The following is a 16,149-nucleotide window of genomic DNA, read 5'->3' on the forward strand; positions in this document are numbered from 1 at the left end:
TAGTGAGGAGTTGGGAGGTGTGAGCTTTCAGCTCTGGTGCTGGAGATTGGGAAGCAGCCATTTTCATTCTCATCCTCCAGAGTGGTGTGGAAAGCCTTCAGGGGCTGAAAGTCACATAGAGCAATCCAGAGCAGATTACTTAGCCTGGACCCCTAGTAAGGGCAGTGCAATTCTACCTGGGGAGAAGACACCTAAGAATCAGCACAACATTCCCCTCCCCCAGAAGATCAGCAGCAAGATCGAGATAAGACCAAGTTTACTGACCACACAGAACTGCAAAACTGCAGTGCCAGGGGAAAATAGTATACAGAATTCATGCTTTTTTTTTTTTTTTACATGTTTCTTTAATATTTCAATTTTAATGTTTTTCTCTTTCCTTTTTCAACCAATTTCTTATTTTATCAACTCTTTTTAAAAAATCTTTTTAAATTGTCATTTTTACAATTACATTCTATCTTTCATTGTATTTATTTTTACATATACCTAAGTTTTGCTTTCTTTACAATTTTGGGATGCAGTTTCCTCTAATAAACAGAACAAAATACAACCCACGATATATTGTATTGCTCTATTCTCTTCACCTTTCTGATCATATTCTCTTTTTTCTTTTTTTTCTAAAGTCTTCTTAAATTTTCATCTTTACAGTTGCATCTATCCTTTTAATGTATTTAATTTTATTTTGTATATATATATTTTTTTCTTTCTTTACAATTTTGGGTTGCAGTTTCTTCTAGGAAACAGACCAGGACACAGTGTATTGCTCTGATCTGCTCACCTGTCTGTTTATTCCTTCTTTGCTTTTCTTTCTTTTTTTTTTTTTTTTGCCTTTTAATTTTCATTTTTGCAGTTATAGTCTATCCTCTCATTGTACTTAATTTTATTTTTGTACATAAGTAAGTTTTCCTTTTTTTATGGCTGGGATCTAGTTTTCTAACAAATAGACCAAATACACACACATTGCTCTATTCTGTTCACCTGTCTGATAATATTCTTTTTTTTTTTTTTTTTCTTCTGGTTTTGGGTCTCTTCTGATTTGTTTAGGGTATATTTCTCAGGGGTCATTGTTGCCATTTTAGTATTTTGTTCTTTTGTTCACCTATCCTTCTTTGGACAGAATGACAAGACAGGAAAAACTCACCTCATGAAAGAGAACAATAGGCAGTACTGACTGCCATGAATCTAATCAGTCTGGACATAAGTAAGATGTCAAAATGAATAATAAGTAAGATTATAAAGATACTAGCTAGGCTTGAAAAAAGCATAAAAGACATAGAGAATCCCTTTCTAGAGAAATAAAGAACTAAAATCTAATCAGGTTGGAATAAAAAAGGCTTTAATGAGAAGCAATCAAAAAAGGAGGTTCTAGCTGCTAGTATAAATGAGGCAAAAGACAAAATGATGGAGATTAAAGAAGCTGACAAAAGGAGAGATAACTATTGGATCAGGAGGGTAAAATTCAAGAGACAAGTGATACCACAAAGCAAAACAATATTAGAATAATTGGGATCCCAGAAGAAGAGGAGAGAGAGATTGAGAGAGGCAGAAGGTTTATCAGAGCAAATTATAGTGGAGAACTCAGGCATTCAAGTCCAAGAGGCACAAAGAACGCACCTCAAAATCCATAAAAATAGGTCAACACCTTGATATATTACAGTGAAACTTGTAAATCTGAGACAAATAGAAAATCTTGAAAGCAGTCTGGGGACAAGATGTCCTTAACCTACAAGGGTAGAAACATTAGACTGGCAGAAGACATAGCCACAGAGACCTGGCAGGTCAGAACAAAGAGGCATGATATATTCAGGGTGCTAAATGAGAAAAATATGCAGCCAAGAATACTTTAACCAGCAAGGATGTCATTCAAAACAGGAGAGATAGGGGCGCCTGGGTGGCTCAGTGGGTTAAGCCTCTGCCTTCGGCCCAGGTCATGATCCCAGGGTCTATCCTTGGCGGGGAGCCTGCTTCTCCCTCTCTCTCTCTCTCTGCCTGCCTCTCTGCCTACTTGTGACCTCTCTGTCTCTCTCTGTCAAATAAACAAATAAAATCTTTAAAAAAAAAAAAAACAAACAAGAGAGATAAAAAGCTGCCAGGACAAACAGAAACTAAAAGAATTTGTGATCACTAAACCAGCCCTACAAAAAATATTAAAGGGTCCTCTAAGGAAAAAGAGAGCTTAAAAGTAACACATACCAGAAAGGAACAGAGACAATATGCAGAAACAGTAACTTTATAGGAAATACAATAGCACTAAATTCAAATCTTTTAGTAGTTACTCTGAATGTCAGGAAACAACAGATGTTGGTGAGGATGCAGAGAAAGGGTAACCCTGTTACACTGTTGGTGGGAATGCAAGCTGGTACAACCACTCTATACAACAGGATGGCGGTTCCTTAAGATTGAAAACAGAGCTACCCTATGACCCAGCAATTGTATTACTAGGTATTTATGCAAAGGATACAAATATAATGCACTCTGATGTTTATAGCAGCAATGTCCATAATAGACAAACTATGGAACGAGCCCAGATGTCCAGTGACACATGAATGGATACAGCCAATGGAATACTACTCAGGCATCAAAAAATTGGAATCTTGCCATTAGCCACGATGTGGATGGAACTAGAGGGTATATTGTTAAGTGAAGTAAGTCAATCAGAGAAAGACAATTATCATATGATATTATTCATATCTGGAATTTAAGAAAAAAAAAAAGAGGCTCATATAGGAAGAAAGGGAAAAATAAAACAAGATGAAACCAGAGAGGGAGACAAACCACAAGAGACTCTTAACCTTAATCTTAAAATTTGTTAAATTTCTGATTCAGAAACTCATTTATTTAATTTTTCCATATAAATCATAGATTTAATGTCTGGTTAAAAAATTTTTGCTGTAAGATGAAAAAAGTCCGAGGATCTAATGTATAATATCGTTACTATAGTTGCTAACACTATATTGTGTAATTGAAATTTGCTAAGAGAGTAAAATTTAAATGTTCTCACCGAGAGAAAAAAAAAAGGTAACATGTGAGCTAAGAAATGTGTTAACTTGATCTTTCCAAAATGTATACCTATAACAAACCATCAGTTTACATACTTTCAATATCTTATAGTTTTATTTGCCAATTATACTTCAATAAAGCTGGAAAGAAAAAAATTACGAAGATTCAGGAACACATCACATCAGTAACCCAATGTCTGACAAACTCCAGGGCATCTCCTCCAAAACAAGATATTATTGCATCTTGCATATCCTCCATAAAGAAAGAAGGCCTCATTCCAGTAATGGTAACCTAAGACATATTCCTGGTTCTCAACACTTACGGGGGTTGGATAGATGGAAAGGATAATCCTGAAGTGGGGCGCCTGGGTGGCTCAGTGGGTTAAAGCCTCTGCCTTTGGCTTGGGTCATGATCCCAGGGTCCTGGAATCAAGCCCCACGTCAGGCTCTCTGCTCAGCAGGGAGCCTGCTTCCTCCTCTCTCTCTGCCTGCCTCTGTCTACTTGCAATCTCTGTCAAATAAATAAATAAAATCTTAAAAAAAAAAAAAAAAAAGAATAGTCCTGAAGTCACTGCTAGTAAGAAACGGCTGGCAATAATTTTACTATAAACAGAAATTACTGTAAAGCACTTAATCTAAATGCATCCCTAACTCATTTCCCCTTATTAAGATCCCAAAAGCTTGTGCTTTCTAACACCAACCAACACAAGAGGAAGTTAGACTTAAAAACAAAACACAAACAAACTTGCTGATATTTCTACTTGGATCCCATTAAATGTATAGTTTAACTTAAAGAAACTGACATTTTCGGGGCGCCTGGGTGGCTCAGTGGGTTAAGCTGCTGCCTTCGGCTCAGGTCATGATCTCAGGGTCCTGGGATCGAGTCCCGCATCGGGCTCTCTGCTCAGCAAGGAGCCTGCTTCCCTCTCTCTCTCTCTACCTGCCTCTCCATCTACTTGTGATCTCTCTCTGTCAAATTAATAAATAAAATCTTAAAAAAAAAAAAAAAAGAAACTGACATTTTCATGAAAAATAGATTAGTTTTCTATCTATACCATACCCAAAATGAACTTGGGATCATAAAAGGTATAATGTGAAAAATATAACTATAAAAATTCACATGGAAAAAATGAAGGTACAAGGATAGGCAGGTACAAGAATAACCACAACAACTCTGAAGAAGAATCCTAGTCGTTTTGTCAAGTTTCACTAATAATTTTTTTGGAAATTTTTGCCATGAATTATACTCAATTTACAGATTAATTAAGTAAGAATTAAATTGCAGGGACATCAAAAATCCTACTTTTCTGACTTTATTCAGCAACATTATATCCCTTTGCAGGGGGATTTTTTTCCAGCTGTTACTGTGCCACAACGGCTGGGTGAACACAGCTTACATATGGGAAACCCCATGAGCACCTGGCTTGGTGAGCAGGCGGGACTACAGTTCTGGATCCCAGGGGACATCTATAAAAAGTCACTCCTGAAGACAAGGAGAGGTAGCCAATTTGCCTAATACACAGAAACAAACACAAAAATCAGGCAAAATGAGAAGACAGAAAAACACAATTCCAAATGAAAAAAACAAGACAAAAACCCAGAAAAAGACCTTAATGAAAGAGAGATAAATAATCTATCTGATAAAGAGCTCAAAGGGATGGTCATAGAGATGATCACCAAACCTGGGAGAAGAATGGATGAACTTTAACAAAGAAAAAACACAAGAATATAGCAACCAGAGCTGGTTTATATAAAAACAACCAGAAAACAATGAACAAAATGGCAATAAATACCTACCTACTAACAACTATTTTAAATGTAAATGGACCTAGTTTTCCAATGAAAAATACAAGAGGGAATCAAGGGAGATCAGATGATACAGAAAAATAGACTAGTGGTACAAATCACCCCATCAGAAAAGAAAAAAAAAAAAAAGAATTCTTAAAAATGGGAATTGTTAAAGGGACCTCTGGGACAAAATCAAATGTACTAACATTTGCATTACAGGAATTCCAGAAAGAGAAAAGAGAGAAAGATGCAGAAAGCTTATTTGAAGAAATAATATCTGAATATTTTTCCAACCTAAGGAAGGAAACAAATACTAAAGTCCATGAAGCACAGACAGTCCAAAACAAGATGAACCCAAAGAGATCTACACCAAGACACATTATAATTAAAATGCCAAATATTAGATAAGGAGATAATCTTAAAAGCAGCAAGAGAAAAACAGCTAGTCACATACAAGGGAACCTCTGTAAGACTATCAGCTGATTTTTCAGCAGAAACTTCACAGGTCAGAAGAGAGGGGCATGATATATTCAAAGTGTTGGAAGGAAAAAACTCAGAATGAAGAACACTCCACCCAGTAAGGTTATCATTCAGAATTGAAGGAGAGATAGTTTTCTAGACAAGCAAAACTAAAGGAGTTTCCCACCACTTGACCAGCCTTATAAGAAATGTTGAAGATTCAGATGTCTTTAAGTAGGAAAGGCTGTAACTAGAAATAGGGAAATAAATGAAAGAAAAAATTCTCACTATTAAAGGTAATTATAAAGATAGTAAATTAATGAGTTATAAAGCTAGTATGAAGATTAAGAAGAAGTAAAATCAAGTATAACTATAATGATTAGTTGAAGAATATACAAAATAAAAAGATGTAAAATATAACATCAAAATATAAAACATGGTAAGGGGCAGAGTAAAAATGTGCTTTTAGAATGCATTTGAACTTAGGCAGCCATTGACTTAAAATAGATTGTTATAAATATATGTAGAGAGAGAGATGGTAACCACAAACCGAAACCTTATAATATATACAAGAAAAATAGTGAAAGGACTTATAAACATGACACCAAATGAAGGCATCACACCATAAAGGAAAAAGAGTAGGAAAAGAAGAAAGAAATGGAGATGAACTACAAAACCAAGCAGAAAACAATGAACAAAACCTACTAACAACTGCTTTAAATGTAAATAGACCTACTTCTCCAATCAAAAGACACAGGGTGGCAAAAGGAAATAAAACAAAACAAAACAAAAACAAACAACAACAACAACAGCAGCAGCAGCAAACCAGGATTTAAATGAACTAGAAAATTAAGAACAAAGTCCAAAGTTTAAGAAGGAAGTAAGTAATAAAGATCAGAGTGAAAATAAATGAAACAGAGACCTCTCCCACCCCCCCAAAAAAGAAAAAGATCAATGAAATTAAAAGCAGTTTCTTAAAGATAAACAAAACAGATAAACCTTTAGACAGACTCATCCAGAAACAGAGAGAGGGTCCAAATAAATAAAATAAAATAAAATTACAACCAACACCACAGAAATACAAAGGGTCACAGGAGACAACTATGAACAAGCATACACTAACAAATTGGACAACCTAAAAGAAATGGATAAATTCATAAAAACACACAATTTCCAAGATTAAATCATGAAGAAATAGAAAACTAAATAGACTGGTTTACTAGAAATGAAACTAAATTAGTAATAAAAGAAACTCCTAACAGAAGACCAGGGCCAGATGGCTCCTTAGGTAAATTCTACCAAACATTTAGAACAATTAATACTTATCTTTCTCAAATTATTCCAGGAAATTGAAGAGGAAGGATGTTCCCAAACTCATTTTATGAGGTCAGTATTAACCTGATACCAAAACCAGACAAAGACATCATAGAATAAAATTATGGGTCAAAATCCCTGATGAACACAGATGCAAAAATCCTCAAAAAATATTAGCAAACCAAATTCAGCAAGGCATTAAAAGGATCATACACCATGAATAAGGATTTATTTTAGGAATACAAAGATGGTTCAACACCCACAAATCATTCAACATGATATACCATATCAACATAATGAAGAATAAAAATCCTACAATCATCTTGATAGAGAAAAACCATTCAACAAAATTCAACATCCATTTATGATAAAAACCCTCAACAGAATGAGTATAGAGGTAACGTACTTAGATATAATAAAGACCATGGATGACAAAGCCACACCTAATATACTCAATGGTGAAAAGCTAAAAGCATTTTCTCTAAGATCAAGAACAAGATAAGGATGCCCACTCTCACCACTTTTATTCAACATCTACTAGAAGTCCTTAGCTACAGCAGTTAGACTGAAAAAAAAAAAAAAATGGCATCCATACTGGAAAGGAAGAAATAAAACTGTCATTATCTGCAGATGATGGGATACTATATATAGAAAACCCTAAAGACTCCACCAAACTAATAGAACTAACAAATAAATTCAGTAAACCTGGAGGATACAAAATTAATACACATGAATTTGTTGCATTTCTGTACACTAATAACAAACTCTCAGAAGGAGAAATTAAGAAGACTATTCTATCTAAAATTCCATCAAAAAGAGTAAGATATCTAGGAATAAATTTAACCAAGGGGTTAAAGACCTGTACTCTGAAAATTGTAACACATTGATGAAAGAAACTAAGAACAACTAAGTGGAAAGATATACAACATTGAAGAATTGGAAGAACTAATGTTGGTAAAATATCTAACTTAAGGCAATCTACAAATTTAATGCAATCCCTATCAAAATATTAAGGGCAGTTTCATAGAACTAGAACAAATAATACTAGAATTTGTATGGAACCATGAAAGGCCCTGAATACCCAAAGCAATCTTGAGAAAGAAGAGTAAAGCTCAATTATCACAACCGTTTTTCAAACTATACCATAAATCTAAAGTAATCAAACAGTATGGTACTGGCACAAAAGCCGACATAGATCAATGAACAGACTAGAGAGCACAGAAATACACCCATACTTAAATGGTCAATTAATCTATGTATGACAAAGGAAGCAAGGATATATACTGGAAAAAAAGAATCTCTTAGTAAATGGTATTGGGGAAAACTGGAAAGCCACCTATACTGGACTACCTTCTTATACCATAAACAAAAATAAACTCAAAAACAGATTAAAGACCTAAACATAAGACCTGAAACCACAACTCCTTGAAAAAAACACAGGCAGTAATTCTTTGACATTGATCTTAGCATTATTATTTTGGATCTGTCCCCTCAGACAAAGACAACAGCAGAAAAATAAACAAATGGGACTCCATCAAACTAAAAAGTTTTTTTACAGCAAAGAAAATTATCAACAAAACAAAAACACAACATACGGAATAGGAGCAGATATTTGCAGATGATATATATAAATAGAGATTAGTATCTAATTAGAAAAAGAACTCACACAGGTTAAGGTTAAAAAACAATCTGATTACAGAATGGGCAGAGGACCGGAATAGACATTTTTCCAAAGACATACAGATTGCCAAAAGGCACATGAAAAAAATGTTCAACATCACTAATTATCAGGGAAACACAAATCAAAACCACAAAGAGGTATCACCTAACAGCTGTCAGGATGGCTATTACTGAAAAGCCAAGAAATATCAAATGTTGGTGAGGATGTAGAGAAAAGAGAACTCTTTTTAAAAAAAAATTTTTTCCAAATTATTATTTTTAAAATTAACATATAATGTGTTATTTGCCCTAGGGTTACAGGTCTGTGAATCGTCAGGCTTACATACTTCACAGCACTCACCACAGCACATACCCTCCCCAATGTCCATATAACCCAACCAAACCTCTCCATACCCCCCTCCCTGCAGCAACCCTGTTTGTTTTGTGAGATTAAGAGTCTCTTACAGTTTGTCTCCCTCCCAATCCCATCTTATTTCATTTTTTGCTTCCCTACTCGTGAAACTCCCCATTTTACCTCTCCAATTCCTCTATCAGGGAGATCATACAATAACTGTCTTTCTCTGATTGACTTATTTCGCTCAGCATAATACCCTCTAGTTCCATCCTCATTGTTACAAATGGCAAGATTTCATTTCTTTTGATGGCTGCACAGTATTCCATGGTATAGATATACCACCTCTTCTTTATCCATTCACCTGTTGATGAACATCTAGGTTCTTTCCATAGTTTGGCTCTTGTGGACATTGCTGCTATAAACATTTGGATGCACGTGCCCCTTTGGATCACTACATTCTTATCTTTAGCGTAAATACCCAGTACTGCAAATGCTGGGTTGTAGGGTAGCTCTATTTTCAACTTTTTGAGGAACCTCCATGCTGTTTTCCAGAGTGGCTGCACCAGCTTGCATTCCCACCAACAGTGAAGGAGGGTTCCCTTTTCTCCGCATTCTCGCCAGTATCTGTTGTTTCCTGACTTGTTTTAGCCATTCTGACTGGCGTGAGGTGGTATCTCACTGTGGTTTTGATTTGTATTTCCTTGATGACAAGTGATGTGGAGCACTTGAGAAAAGGAACTCTTGTGCACTTTTGGTGCAAATGAAAATTGATATAGCAACTATGGAAAATAATTTGGAGGTTCCTTTAAAAAGTTAAAAATAGAATGACCATATGATCCAGCAATTCTATAGCTATAGATAACTATAATTCTGTTATCCATAGAAAACAAAAACGCTAATTTGAAAAGATACAAGCACTCCTATGCTAATCAAAGCATCATTTACAACAGCCAAAGTATCAAAGCAACCCAAGTGCCCACAGACAGATGAATGGATAAAGAAGATGTGTTGTGTGTGTATGTGTGTAAATGTATGTAAGTATGTGTGTACACCCCCCCCCAAGAATATTAGTTCTAATAAAGAATGGAATCTTGTTATTTACAACAGCATGGGTAGACTTCGAGCATATTATGGTAAGTGAAATAAATCAGAGAAAGACAAATACCTTATGATTTCATTTACATGTGGAATCTAAGAAGCAAAACAAACGAACAAACAAAAGCAGAAACAGACTCAAATACACTGATGGTTGCCAGAGGAGAGAGCAGATGGAGGGATGGAAGAAATAGTTGAAGGGGATTAAGAGGTACAGCCTTCTAGTTATAAAATAAATAATATATGGGGATGTAATGTACCACATAAGGAATACAGTCAATAACATTTTAAAAACTTTACATGGTGACAGATAGTAACTTATTGTAGTGATCCTTTTATAATTTGTATAAATACTGAGTCACTATGTTGTACATCTGAAATAAAATATAATATTGTGTATCAATTAAACCTTAATGGGAAAAATGAGCTGTTCCAGTTTATTCAAAATTCTAGTGGAAAATTATTTTAAAAGATCAACTTTTAAATAGCAAGAGTTCAGAACTAATTGAACAATTATTTTATAATAATAAAAACAAACATTCCTATATTACTAGTTATGTGCAAGACACTGTTCTACATGCTTTACAAACTTTAAATGATTGAATTCTCAATAATTCAAAAGATCCCTTTAAGGACTAAAGCATCCCACGGCCTTTAGGATAAATACCAGTTGCTAGTATATGGGCAAGTAAGGTAAGAAGGATTTTAGAGAACCAGAGTTTAGAACAAAAGAGAGGTGAGAAAAATATAAAAAAGCCAATGTTAAGGTCATATTTACTATTCTCTTTTCTCCAAATTCACAAAAATGAAATGCTAGTAAGTTATAAAATTCTGCCCGAATATAACAGTTCTGTTTTACTGGCTAAAAACTTGTACTTTCTTTTGAAGTTTGTTAGTTTGTCCATCAGTGTTATTCTAGACCATTCCTAAAAAGTCACATTAAAAAACAACATCAACAAAAAGCCAAATAAATCTTTCATGTATAACATATAGTTTCATAAATGCAAGGGTTATACATAATAAAAGATCTTATGGTAGGTTATAACAGCAATCCAATAAAAACTGTTGATTTATAAATGTATTTTATATTAAAATGTTTGGATTTAGATATACGTTCACAATACAGAAGAGACTCCTCTAACATTATTTTTATTAATGTGCCAAGTTTATAAAGTTGATGTGAATTCAGAAGTATAACAATTTGAGCCACTTCTAGAAGATCTCAGTAATAGTTTAATTATATGAAGACTTACCTCAACTTTTAGTGTCAGATATTGCTTAAATCACAAATGAATCTGTAAGTCTTCATTTAATCATTAAAAGCTTCACTGAGTTATTTTCAAAGTTTATCAGTATGTGAAAGGTATATGGAAACTTGACAAACTAGTTTAGCAACTTTTCTCTCTGAAATTATTTTCAAAATAAAAGTTGAAATAAAAGGGTAATGATTCTGTTTACTCTGTATGTAGTCAAACCACTGATAATCTAGAGTGTTCAACAGTATTTACCTTAATACTCATCAATGATTTTCCTATTAGCTAGATTACTAAAAATAAATACACTTTTCTATTGATAAATTAAAGACAAATCATTTTCTTTCTTTCCCTTTCTCCAACACATATGAGCCAGAGCATACAGATTTTTAAGAAATGATCTGGGGACATATAATGTTATTAACACTTTGGACTCAAGTTCAGTAGGTTCTTTTAAAGTAAAACTCCTTCCACTTTATGATTAGCAATTCAACTCCTAGCGAAAATTTACCAAAGATAAATAAAAAACCATATACCCAAACAAGACTTTATAAAAAAGTTCACAGTAGCTTCATTCATGATAGCTACAAAATGGAAACAACCTAATGGAAACAACCTAAATGTCCACTGATAGGTGAGTAAATAAAACAAACTGTGGTATATTCATACCCAGCAACACTAAGGAATGAGCTACTGATATAACAACAAAATGGATGAAAATATAATGTTGAATGAAAGAAGCTAGACACAAAAAAGTATATACTATACAATTCCATTCATTTTCAATCCAATACGAGCAAAACTAAGCCATGGTGACAGAAATGAGACAGTGTTTACCTTTTGAGGAATAGTGGTTGAGATGGATAAAAGGCATACAAGGAAACTCTGTAGGGTGACTGTAATGTGCTATATCTTGTTTTAGTATATGCAATAATTACATATTACAAAAACAATGCATGTAACTATAGTTCAATGGAATTAAATATTATACTTCTATTAAAAATATTTTTCCTTAGAAGAAAAAGTTAAAGCAACGAAAATAAAAAAAGAGTTTTTAACATTTCCAGATTTTTAGAATGCTTACCTGTCTAAGAGCTGATCATGTTTTTCTAAAGCATCCTTTTCAGCCATCACTGCTCGGTCCTTTTCTGCCACAGCATTGTCCCTCGCTTCTCGGAGATTTCTAAAATTTAAACATATACTCATTTGTTCCAAAAACAAAATATCTATCTTTTAAAGTTTCACAAATGTGTTTGCTTAGAATTATCTGACACTTTTAAGGACCCACTGGAGGGTGGTGACCCAAGGTGCATATTATATGAATTTGCCTGCCTTGGTGTTTTTCTGTAGCAGGACAGTAATGCAGGTGCAAACATGGTCTATCTCTATATCTCACATTATCTTTCTCCATAACTTATCTCCACATGGGGTGAAGGTAGGCTCAACAATTTATATATACAGTAACTTGTTTAAACCTTACCATAATCTAGTGAAGTAGGTATGATTATAAAATATCCGGAAGAAACCGAGCTCTTGAGAAGTTAATAAATGTTCTCTAAAACATTTTAAATGAAAAGTATAATATAGAGATCGCAAGTGTCAAAATGGGAACAAAGTTTGGGATATGAGTAAATTGAAGTGATGGCCCTTGGGATCTCACTTATAGAGGAATGGAAAAGAAGAGAACTCAAGAACTCAAGAGAGCTGATAGGTTAGGACAAAGTAGAAGGGGCAAAGGACATGGAGTCCTGTTAAGATGACAAACAGATAAATGTAAATAGTGTACAAGCAAGATGGAAGATTAGAGATTGCTGTTAAAGGATGGTAATGTGGAGGCAGAACAGTACTTTCAGTGACATCATTTTAGTTGATCCCAAGATCCAGGGTGTGACCAGTAAAGTAGCTAAGTGAAGGAGAGATGAGATAAAGGTCAATATTCAGGTAGGGGTCAAGAAAGCATGAAGCCAGAGCATTAGGTTAAGTCCTTCACTTATAATACTGATGACAGCAGGAACTGAAATTGAGAGAAAGATAAATTTAGTGACAGTTAAGGATAATGTCCAAAAGGCAGAAGGTAACAAGAGTGCCACAGCAAGATATGAGCCTTTAAAGATCAAATCTCCTTTGTTTTTTTAATCAAAGCGGAAGTCTGGATCAAGAAAAAGATCAACAGGAAGCTTCTTTCAGAGAGCCACTTAATTTTTAAAAAATCCTCTTCCCTAACATAGTTGTAAATAAATGTAGAGTGTAACATAAATGATTGTGCACACCCAATTTCTACAAATTCCTTATGTTTTATTTTCTAACCTGTTTCCTAGTGGAGTAAACTGGAGTTCAAGAGCTCAAGTACCTACTTCAAAGTCAAATCCCATGTTAAAGCCATAATTTGAGCCCAATGATGTCTCTACTGCAAAGCAAATGGTTTTTTACATCATATCATCACGTCCCCCATTAAGAAGTGGATTGGGTATTAGGATTTTGTGTTTATTATTCATGGAGAATGTCAGTAGAAAGCCATGAAAACCCACATCATTTGAATAAATCTATGTAATAACTATTGGATAGGAATGCTTACTTGCTGTGCCACTATGAAATGTCATCTTTTACACTGTGATGCTAACAACAAAATTAAAATTGGAAACACATCAACCAATGGAGATTCATCAGTCAAATGGTTTATGAGGCAGAAATAAAATAGTTAAAAAAAAACTGTAGTACAGATAACACTAAAAAGGAAACAGCTTTTGTAAATATTATCCAAATGGAAGTGCATTTTAAAATAGATATCACAAAATGTCATGTCATTATTTTCTGATATTATCCTGATTGTAATGACCTTCTAAAACTATTCTATCAAACTGAAACATGAAAATTTAGTTTTATACATAGAATTAAATTCTTTAAGCATATTAAATATTTATATATTTTTCATTCCTAGATGATCTATAAATTTTAGTCAGTAAATCATCACAAAATGGTTGTAATTTTCATTTCTCAAAGATAGCTTCATTATTCTCTGAGTTATTTCAATAGTAAAATTCCAAGTAGACTGCAATTATAGTACTATTAATCAATGCTTCTTTAGTAGGTAGAGAAGTTCAGTCCCTAACAATATTTCGTTTCTGGCAATAATGGGCATTAGAAATAAAAGTAAGTCATAGAGAATAAAATGAAAACCAGAATAAACTAATAATAGGGCTTGAGTGGAGGTATGATTAGAAGGTTATAATGGATTCAAGATGCCACAATCTATATCATCCAGTTAACTATAATTAGTGCTATATTAAGGCATAACAAAATTTCAAGGCCACAAAGAAGAGGAGTTGATTATTTTTTAACTGGAGGAAGAAAGATGAGTGAATGAAGGGAAGATATGTATGTTGGATCTTGAAGGGCAAATAAGTAAAGGTAATTCAAAAAAAGAAAACTAAAATGAATCCGAGAAAGTGCTAGAAGTTGAGGTTTCTATCAACAGGTCCTCCCACAGATGTCTGCTGGTAGGATTTCTGTATGAACCTAATTTCCTTATCAGTTACCATATCTTTCACATCTCCACTACAACCTGCATACAAGAAGCCATACAATTCCTTTTAACAGAAAGATATACTTTCTTTAATATTATCAATTAACCTTTAAGGTTTCAAATTAAATCGGATATGAACTGAATCTATTTCACTGACAATAATAGTAGTAACAAACATATAAAGTGCTTGCCATGTGCTAGGAACTATTTTAGGCATTTTGCATATAATAATTCATTTAATCTTCACAACAACCCCACAAAATAGGTTGCATCATTATTTCCTTTTTACAAAGGAGAAGACTGAAACACAGAGAAGTTAAGTATTTATCTAAGGTCAGAAGTAAATAAGCTATGGTGTCCAAATTGTCTGGTTCTGGAGTCCAGGCTCCTTGTCAAATTACGCTGCTTTTCTTAAGGGCACCGTTTCTCCTTGAAATCGAGGACTTTTTGTCTCCCTTGCAGGACTTTTTTCCTCCCTTGGTGCCCGTAGTTCTAGGTCATGCCACTTTGAAGAATGAAGAGGTAGAATGGTGGGCAGCAAAGCAAGGTTTATTGAGTGATAGCAAAGTGGTAGTACAAAGCTGCCCAGGAGGGAGGGGACCCGAAGGCGTTGCCACTGGAGTTTTCTAAGTCTAGGGGCTTGTTGGTGGGCTGCTTTAATCTGATTAACCCTTCCCACACCTGTCATCCTATTAGGTTTTTGTCATATGGGAGAGGGTGGAAGGCTCCTTCCAAGGCCGTATAAAATCCTTTTAAGGGTTGTTTCCTCTTAGGGCGTCAGCCCCTCATCCCTGCCTGTGTGCCTTCCAATTATCCTTCATCAATTTCACAGCACAAATGTTAAATCAAAAATAAGTCTTGAAAGAACTGTGATTATATTATATATACAATTGTTTTTATAGTCCATGCTCCTTCAGATCCAATTAGACTGGTTTGCTAGAATACCAGATGGATTATATTCTGGCCACAGATAAAACCCTAACTGCCATATAACTAATAAATTATCCATTTCAAATGTTAAATACATTAGAAAATGTAACAACATACAATTATGGAAGAGCAGGAATTCTAATGTTCTTCAAAAGAACAAACTCAAAAAATTGATAGACTATCCACAGCATGTAGAAGGTAATGAATCTAATGTTTTAAAAGTCCAAATTGACTGTATAATCAAATGTAATTACAATAATAAAGAGAGATGCTGAGAGTTGGCCAACTGGTCAGCATTATAACAAATGTTTTAAATACAAAATTAAAATATTTCATCCTTTAAAATGCTTTTAAAAAGGCTTAACATTTGAGGGGTGCCTGGGTGGTTCAGTCAATTAAGTGCCCGACTCCTGATTTTTGGTTCAGGTCATGATCTCAGGGTCATGAGGTCGAGCCCTGTGCTGGGCTCTGCACTGAGTCTGCTTGTTCCTCACCCTCTGCTCCTCACCCTGCTCATGCTCTTTCACTCTCTTTCTCTCTCTCAAATAGATCTTTAAAAAGCTAGCATTTGATTTCAAAACCATTTTTCATGATTCTTTCATGTTGCTTCCTACAAACTTCATCCCCCACATACACATACTTATCTCTCCTATCCATCCTATATTTGTGCATGGAAGGTAGAGAGGAAAGATGGCAGAAAAGGAAAAAGAAATCTGATCAATCCTATGGAAAGTGCAAAAGTAAAGTGACCTAGTATATATTATAACTCGTATCCAA

The 16,149-nt window shown here is 34.3% G+C and overlaps 1 protein-coding gene across 3 annotated transcripts in view; it reads right to left on the reverse strand.

Annotated features, from left to right (window-relative positions):
* PIBF1 (progesterone immunomodulatory binding factor 1) overlaps positions 1 to 16,149 on the reverse strand; it is a 196,281-nt gene that overhangs the window by 124,411 nt on the left and 55,721 nt on the right. For all 3 annotated transcript variants that reach the window (XM_059144436.1, XM_059144437.1, XM_059144438.1), the window contains exon 10: positions 12,004 to 12,102. In XM_059144436.1, the coding sequence (XP_059000419.1) occupies positions 12,004 to 12,102 (99 nt within the window). The remainder of the gene's footprint in view (positions 1 to 12,003; positions 12,103 to 16,149) is intronic.

Source organism: Mustela lutreola, chromosome 13 (genome assembly GCF_030435805.1).
Source record: "Mustela lutreola isolate mMusLut2 chromosome 13, mMusLut2.pri, whole genome shotgun sequence".
Taxonomy (NCBI): domain Eukaryota; kingdom Metazoa; phylum Chordata; class Mammalia; order Carnivora; family Mustelidae; genus Mustela; species Mustela lutreola.